The 8,902-nt window shown below is 40.3% G+C and overlaps 1 protein-coding gene across 1 annotated transcript; it reads right to left on the bottom strand.

The window, feature by feature from the left end:
• Positions 1-817: 817 nt before the first annotated feature.
• On the bottom strand, positions 818-6,243 carry LOC126903360 (toll-like receptor 7). Its single transcript, XM_050681517.1, has one exon. It carries the CDS (start codon positions 5,949-5,951, stop codon positions 1,980-1,982), a length of 3,972 nt encoding a protein of 1,323 aa, XP_050537474.1. The 5' UTR covers positions 5,952-6,243; the 3' UTR covers positions 818-1,979.
• Positions 6,244-8,902: the final 2,659 nt, after the last annotated feature.

Below are 8,902 nucleotides of genomic sequence, written 5' to 3'. Positions count from 1 at the left end.
TTTTGTTGACTGACAGCCTTTGCAGGCAGTGTGTGTTGGATACGAATGAGACAGACGGCTCGGTTTCGACAAACGAAAAAAAAACAACAAAAAACTACATGTTTTATTAATGCATCCACACACATAGATATACTTTTTTCAATCCGGGAGATTTTCGTGAAATATTATTTGATTTAGGCAGTTGAAGGTGAATCGCGATGGTATAAAACTTTATAAAAATAAATACAGCTACTTTTTGAAATAAAAAATAAATTATTTATTTATAACATCGCGGTACAATAATATCATACAGTCTGTACAACAATTTAATTCAGTTTTATACACATAAATTATATAGTATTTACATAAATATTATATTACACAATAATATAAGTCCTTAATAATACAATAATAATAAAATAGAATCGAAGTTGACAAATATTTTGAATAAAAAAAGACATAAAAAATCGTGGTTAATAATAAAAAAATATCATACAGTCTTCGATCAGGTGGTGAAATAAATTCTCCTCACCCCTCTATAATATATTTATTACTTATTGACAACAGACCGGGTCTTACCGAATGGAATTTGCCCTGTTACTACACTCAACCTGAATTGCAATTAAAAAAACCCTCCCGCGAGCATGTAAAATTCTTTTTATTATTTTCTTTTTACTTAAAAAAAGAAAACATGTATTATGCGTTATACGGATTCTATTTTTACGTTGGAGCATGTAAACGTAAATATTTTGAAATTAATTTTTAACGAGAATAAAATTATTATTTTGACTTTATATGATTATTTTGCCGAATGAAGAAATGTGTGTTTGCGTGTGCATTTTTTTTTTTTTTTGTACACAATATTTATTCCGCGTGTACGTTATTATTTCTTAAAACTGAAAAAGTAACGTTATATTATCTTACCGAACAAAAAAAGCCGAATCCATTTCAGATAACGCAACGGAATACACTAAGTGGTAATCCGTGTACCGAATAAAAGAAATAGGTGTATAAGTATACACATATTTTATTTACTCCTTTTTTTTTTTTTAGTTCGTTCTTTTTTTTTTTGTATCTCACTCATTTCTCTGTCTTTCGAGTTGTACACGTTAGCGCTCTCGGACACAGCCGAATAATAAAATCAGACTAAACGTTCTAGGAGAGTGCAGTAATAGGGAGAGATATAATAAAATATATTACACGGCCAGAGCCTAGAACCGGTATTATTATTATACGGTGTATGCGAAGAGGTAAAAAAAACACAAACACCCACGGAGGTTTTTAATTATCCCACATCATGTGTCATAAATTTAAAGTAATATTTTACTATTATTGCCCTGCGTCACGTAAAAAAATGAAAATGAAATAATAACGAAATATATGTCATTTAGTTTTCATAAATTATAGAAATCAGTTTGGGGTAAAACAACAGCGGTATGAAGACTAAATCAGTCTAGCCTTAAATCAAGGCTTTACAATTTTTTATTTTTTTTTTTTTTTAATGAATGTAACACACAAAATTTGGTTGCTCAAAAAAAAAATTATTATAATATATAACTATTATTATTAATATTTTATCTTACTTTGAGCTGACTAGAAAAATGGCGTTAAATTCTTAATAGTTAGTACGAACCGTTTTTATACTTAACAATTTTTCATATATTTAATATTACATATCATAGTTCGTCTACAATCACATTTACACGTAAACGGGACTCGGGCCCGTTAGGAGAGTTAAACAAACAAAAAAAGGACATGAAAGTTACAAAGGGAATTAACCGCAGTGTGCGTTTCGCCAGACACGCACACTTAGGAACTCGATTAATCTAGATTATACAAAGTCGTGCATAATATAACATTATCACATATTGATGAGCACACGTACTTGCATTAATTAAGTGTTTTTCTTTTTGTATGAAAAAAAAAAAACCCAACACGTTTTTTTTAAATAGAAATTGACCCGATCGGTTTTATTCTATCAAAAATAAGTATATTTTACTTTACACGAGATAAGCCTGTACAGTGTTCTGCTGGTGTTGTTGATGGTGTTTGGCTGACCTCCGACTGTTGGTGCGCTCGAACGGTATCCTACTGGGTGATTGATGGACCGATGGAGGTGGCGTGTCGATTGCCGAGTATATGTGTTCGGCAGACGACGGCCGGTCCTCGCCGCCTAATTTGGGTGACGGAGTGGCCGTCGTCGCGGTCGAGTAGTTGGAATCCTCGTGCCGGTGTTGCGGCCTGGGTAACGAGCTAGGACTGTGGTGATGATGCCGGTGATGTGGCGGCTTGTCTTGAGGAGACGGTTGTCGCCTGTGCGCCGGTACCACCGGAGTCCTAGTGTCAATAGTATAATTGTTTATATTATTGCGGTAATTGCACACTTTATGGTGATGGTGATTGTTATTGTGGTGATTGTTGCTGGGCATCAAGTACCGCAGTCGTTCCCAGAACCGTTTTTCGCCCCAACGAACTTTCGAGGCGATTTTTAAGTACGGCCTTAGTTCCGGATCAGCGTCCGCTTCGGCCGCGATACTGTTCTCTTCGATTAGCACCAATTTATACACTTTTCCCTTGAGCGCCTCGTGTAGGGCCGATCGGAATTCGTACCTGGACCATTCGGTTTGAATAAAGTTCCTGGACAGCACCACAATAACGCGGCGACTGGCTTCGGCCGCCTCGATGACCACCGGCGACGATCCTGCGTGGTACATGGACGTGATAGGCAAGTCCCTGTAGTGCAGGCATAGTTGATACGACGGGTTGCCGTGTTCGAGTTCGGCCACGACGGACTGCAACACGAATTCTTCGTCCTTGGGGCTGTACAGCACATAACCGTCGTAGAGCTTCTCGCGGTCTTCGTAAAAGTGTTTGTTACCGGAATGTTTGCAGCTGAACACGCGTATGCCGTATTTGGTGTACAGCCAAACTTTGATGTTTTCGCGAACAGCGAACAAAACAAGGGCGACGATGAAAACGATCAACAAGAACACCAGTAATGGCACGTAGCTGTTGGTCATCATGTTACGTAGCGCCCAACCGCCGGTGTAAAAGTCGCTACACGCCGTGTCGTTAAAATCGATTTCGCGACTCTGTCCGGGATCCGATTCGTCGGGCACACACGTAACATCCGAAACGTCGGTAATTTTAGGACCGTTTTCGTATATCCAATTGCGGAAAGGTTGGAGGAACTTGCAGCGGCACGACCATGGGTTTTTCCCAATGGTCAGTTGCACGAGGTACGGGTTGACGGAGAGCTGCCACACAGCAAAGCTCGTCAGCCGGTTACCGTGCAGTTTGAGGACTTCGAGATTCCGGAGTGGTGCGAACGTCATGTTGTTGACGTACACCAACCGATTGTTTTGCAAGTGTAACTGCCTGAGCTGATAAAGCTGCTCGAATTCGTAACCTTTCAGCTCGGTCAACATGTTGTCTTCTAAATGCAACACCTGGAGCGAACTCAGTCTGTTGAACGTGTGATTTTGCAGGGACTCGATTCTAGAGTTGTTTAAATACAATTGAACCATGTTTTTTCGGCCGATAAATATATGCCCTTGCAGCTGGCTGAAATTGTTGCCGTCCAAATACACGTGCGTGGCATCCATTGGGATTTTCGGCGGATTTGGGTTGTTTAGCTGGTACGAACAATCCACGATGTTGGTGCGCCACGTTTGATCGTGATAGCACGTACAGTTGCTCGGGCACGTCATTTCACAGTCGCAGGCATCGTACTCGCAGCATTTGCACACGGTGAAACAGTGAGTTTCGTATTTGCACAAAAATTGTGATGGATTAGCCGACAGGATGGGTACTATCTCCGAACCTCGACTATCGGTAGTCTTGCACACCACGTTGTCTAGGTCCATGACTTTAGGGTGTTGACGAAGCTGCGTCATATTGTTTATGGTCGGTAACCAGTCCATTGAACAGTCGCACTCGAATGGATTGCCGCCGATGTAAAATTCCGGCAAAGATCGGTTGATGNCACCGATGTAAAACTCCGGCAAAGATCGATTGATAGGCACGACGCCCAATCGAAGCGCGTTTACATCCAGTCGGGTCAATTCATTGGCGTACAAATCGACACGAACTAAATTTCTTTTTTTCAGAAAAGTGTTAGGCCTGATGTTTGTCAGGAAATTATTGTTGAGGAACAATACTTCAACGCTGTTGGGTATAGACCTATCGGAGATTTCGGCAATGTGGTTGTGACTAGCGTCGATGGTGTTTATGTTGAGTCTGTCCTTTAAATTGTAATAATCGCCTAATTCTTGTACATAGTTGTCATGCAAGTCCAGCCACTTAAGGTTAGCCGGCACCATGGCGTAGTCGAACCAAATTAAATTGTTTTTCGACAAGTTGATCCACTGCAAACTGGACAATGATTCGAACACGCCGTTGACATCGGATAAGTAATTGGCGTCCAACCGAATTGCTTGTATCTGCGTGTTTTGCGTAAACGTGCCACGTTCGATTGTGTAGATTTTGTTTTTCGATAAATTGAGCACTTGTAGGTTTGGCAAATTAGAGAACATGCCAATGGTCAAATTTCCGATGTTATTGTCGACCAGACGTAGACCGGTCAAAAGTTCCATGTTCTTAAACGAATTGTTATTGAAAACTGTGATTTGATTTTCCCCTAAATCCAGCGTTTTCAGGAATGACAATTCGTTTAACGCCGACGGCACTTGTTGAATAGCGTTGGAACTGAGATCCAGTTCTTTAAGAGCAGAACAATTCTTAAACGCCTGCTCGTCGATCGATACCAACAAGTTGTTGTTGATTGTCAGTTTTGATAAAACGTACAGACCATTGAACAGACGCGGCCCGATCGTGTGTAAACGATTTTCGGCCAAATTGAGCGTATGTAAATTGTACAAAGGCAAAAACGCGTTTTCTTCAATACTGCTAATGCTGTTGTTGCTCAAATCCAATATTTGCAAGAACACGAGGTCCTTGAAAAAATTCGATTTTATTCTGGTCAATCCGTTACGGGACAAGTCCAGAACGACCAAACGGATGAGACCCACGAACGGGCCGTCGTCAATCTGGCTGATTTTATTGTTGCTCAGGTTGATTATGACCATTTGTTCGAGCCGATGGAACAAACCGCGGGGCAACTCGTATAATCCATTGTTTTGTAAGTAAACTTCGCGCAAATCGCGGTTTTTCGAAAATAAGTTTTCTGGTAACGTTTCCAGTTTGTTAAATGACGCGTTGAACACTTTTAGCGACGTCAGCGTGGACAAACTGTCAGCGGATACTTCTGTGATGCTGTTGTGTTGTAAACATACAGTCTGCAGGCGCTTCATGGCAGAGATGGCGGTGCGTGCCGGCAGCGACTGCAAATTGTTCCACGACAAATTCAGCACCTTTAAGTCGGCGCCACCCGGACAGTCGGGCCCGGAGAAACCGAGTGCTGTCAGGTCGTCGATGCTGTTGTGCGACACGTTCAAGTTTTGAATGTTTTTCAACGCACAAAACGCGTCAGCGGGCACTTGGTAGATATTCGATTCGGACAAGTCTAGCGATTGAAGTTCGCCGAGTCTGTTGAAGCCGCCCTGGGCCACCATGAGGTTTTTGGTAGCTCCCCATTCCAGGTTACCCGTCTGCACGGATAGCTTCTTGAGTCCGCCGAGCCCGTCGAACGCGTCCGTCGGTATTTCCAACAATTTGCACTTGACCAAAGCGAGTTCTTCGAGCTGGTGCAAAGGACGGAACGCGCGAGGTGTCAGCGTACTCTCGAAAAACAACTTGTCACTACAGTCGATCGTCAGCCGGACGGTGCCCTCGGACTGAACGGCCGACAGGTTCGGGCTGTCAGCGGTCAGAGTCCGCACACGGCACTGTACCGACGTTTTAGCCGTGTCGTTGTTGTAAGGCGACCAAGTACACTGTTCCGCGCCGTCTAACTTAGCGGTCACTACAGCGAACAAGGCGACCGCCAATAAAAATTTCATTTTAAAAAACATTTTCGCGAAGTCGTCAAACGAATTACACACGCGACGAGTTTTCTTCAACGCCACAATAGTTCTTCATGTGTGTTCGTCAAAGAACCAAACAAACATACGACCCTAAAATTTGGGTCAACATATTTACAAAAATTACTAACAACACACTACGAATAATAAAAATCAAATTTATAAAACAATATCAATGTCCAAAAAAAAAAACCGTAACACTAAAGTCCGCGAACACTTTCACATAACTCGAGTGCGGACGAACTATCGCTGGCGACTTCACGGCGGTGACTGAATGTGAAAGGCACTGTGATACTGGCCGGCGGGCCAAGTGTTCCGTCCGTTGCTTCCTCCCGCCGATAGGTGGCAGCACGTGACGGCGTCTTCTCCTAGTCGGATCGCCCCTCTGCCGGCATGCACCCGGTTTTGGTTACCCTATGATTATATACCGCCGCCGCCGTTACCACCGCCACCACACGGCGTACGGTAGTCTGGACGGCCCAACGCTTTTCTCTTCGCTCGCCGCCCCCGCGTCTTTCGACGACCGGCAATCATTTCTACCTTTCCCGAATAATTACTCTCATCCTAATAATGTTTCCCTCCGTTTTGTTTACTTTTCAAAATAACATTTCCGTGCCCTTGCGGCAGGCATTTTGCCGCAAACAATCACGTTTTGGTGTTAACAATGACAAAATATTATTTCCCGAAAAAAGTGACGGTAACATTTCCAACTAAAAACTATTTGCTTAAATGTTTCATTAAATATTTACAACTCGTTATATTTTTTACTGATGTAAATCTAATAAAAGAATAGATATTCAATATTTTATACATTTTTAAATTACTTTTGACAACTACGATTTAAAAATACAAATATTTATTATTACATATGGCGCCATCTATTGGATACTTTGATAGTATTATCTTAATAAAAAATTGTGGATGTATTTACAAATAATTCACAATTTTCTAGTCTTATAAAATATTAGCAACAATGTTACTTGTAGTCTGTAATTAAAAAAAAAAAATTATGTTCGAGTATGCTAAAGTATTAGCATATTATTCGTTTATTTCATTCCTTTCGGGTATATAATTTATATCTAATAAAAAATATTTGAAATAAAATTTCAATTTGAAAATGTCTAACTAATTTTTTTTTTATTAAATTAAAAACAAAAACATTATAATGTGATAGACATTAAAGAAAAAAGTCAATATTTACAAAATAAATTTGCAAATATAATTTCTTTAATATTAATATATAAAAAGAAAACATTTATGATAACGATACTATAAATATTATGAGTATAATATATATTGCTATGGTAATAATTTTTATTACTATGTTATTATTATAGTAACGATTACTATTGTATATTTAATTTAATCGAGTTAGAATTTATTTAGGATAATATTAGTAATTAGTATTTTTTACCACTTATAACATTAATTTGAAATACTAAATGTGATACTTAATTGACTTTGCTTTCATTGAATTAACTGCAGCACTATTCGGCAACACATTGAAATTATTAAAAATCTCAATAACCATGTCGATTTGTAAAGATCTGAAGATATACTTTTTATTTCAGAAATCTCATACAATAGTGTGATGCACAATAATTACAGAATACGAGGGTTGTAATGAGAGAACAAGGTTACGGCAAATTTATTGTAATTTTCCTTATTTAAAATGAAAATCCTCTACATTTTTTCTTGTTATACGCTTAAGAATTCAGTGTTGGCATTACAAATACTATAAAGCTAATTACATTTTTTAATCGATTGTAAAGCACTTGTTCTTTATTAAAGGACAGTATCATTTTTGTTGTTTAGCCACAGTCAAATTTTTACCAAACACATAGCCCATCTTCAAGTTTTTATGTGTTGGGTTGTGTTAACTGTGAATACCTAAGGTGTCAAATGCACATTATAATTCGGAATGTAAAACGATATCAATACGAACTGGCGTTTATGTTGCTCAGGTAAGTCTCGTATGAAATTTTAAGTCTGATAATATAAATTGGCCTAACACCGTAAACGTTAAAACCATAAACGGTACGCTGAGAATGTGTATTGGAAAAAGAAAGGGATTATTATTTTTCCGGTCTACTGAACCATATTACACCCTACGCGTTTCTTAGGCGATCCTTTCCACGCCAACCTCTACATGTGAACCGTACACGTTCCTATTGTTGTTAAGGCCGTACAGGTATATATGTCGTTGTTATGTGATTGTTGTTGTCAGAAACCTCGGGATGAGATGTCAAAAAATTAAAACCCGCAGCGAGACCGAAGAGTGCCGACGCTGGGCAATCGTCAAAAAATAACCATAGGCGTGCGTCGTAATGAAATTTCGTACGAGGAGATTGCCGGGTTCATATGGGAGACGACCGAGATTAGTTTTTTTAATATATTTTATATCTATCAAACGCGTGTCACACATTTCGAACGGCTATCTGGTCCGAAATCTCTGTACGATCGTTTGAAAACATCTTCCGACGGCGGCCAGAGAAAAAAAAAATCATATTATAAGAATGCGTTCGAGGTGCGATAGCCACGACGGTCCGGTGGAGAGGTGCTCGTGATATCCGGGCGGAGGGGTGCGGGTTTATATTTTCGTGGCCGCCGGCTAATGAAGTCCATAAACGCCGTGGTGGCGAGAACGAGAAAGAGATAGGGCCGCCGACGTCCATGTGGAATTACAAAGCGTACGGGTAATAATATGATGTGTGTGTGTGTGTGTGTGTGCGTGTACTTACGTGGGAGGAGGAGGTGTCGGTGAAGACCGCGCGCAGGGGAAGCTAACGCGGTGTTACGGACCGCTATGTAGCCCCTTTTGAACCCGCGATAAATCTGAAGATGTGATCCTGTCGAACCTTTAGCCATAAATCATCCGCGCCACCAGTGCTGTCAGCCGGACACGACGAACCGTATGAACGTAAAAACCGAGATGTACGCAT

This window comes from Daktulosphaira vitifoliae, unplaced genomic scaffold, assembly GCF_025091365.1.
Source record: "Daktulosphaira vitifoliae isolate Bord-2020 unplaced genomic scaffold, ASM2509136v1 Scaffold_3, whole genome shotgun sequence".
In the NCBI taxonomy this organism is placed as follows: Eukaryota; Metazoa; Arthropoda; class Insecta; order Hemiptera; family Phylloxeridae; genus Daktulosphaira; species Daktulosphaira vitifoliae.
Note: the sequence above shows the minus strand (reverse complement) of the source record. Positions and strands in the feature narration are given on the sequence as shown.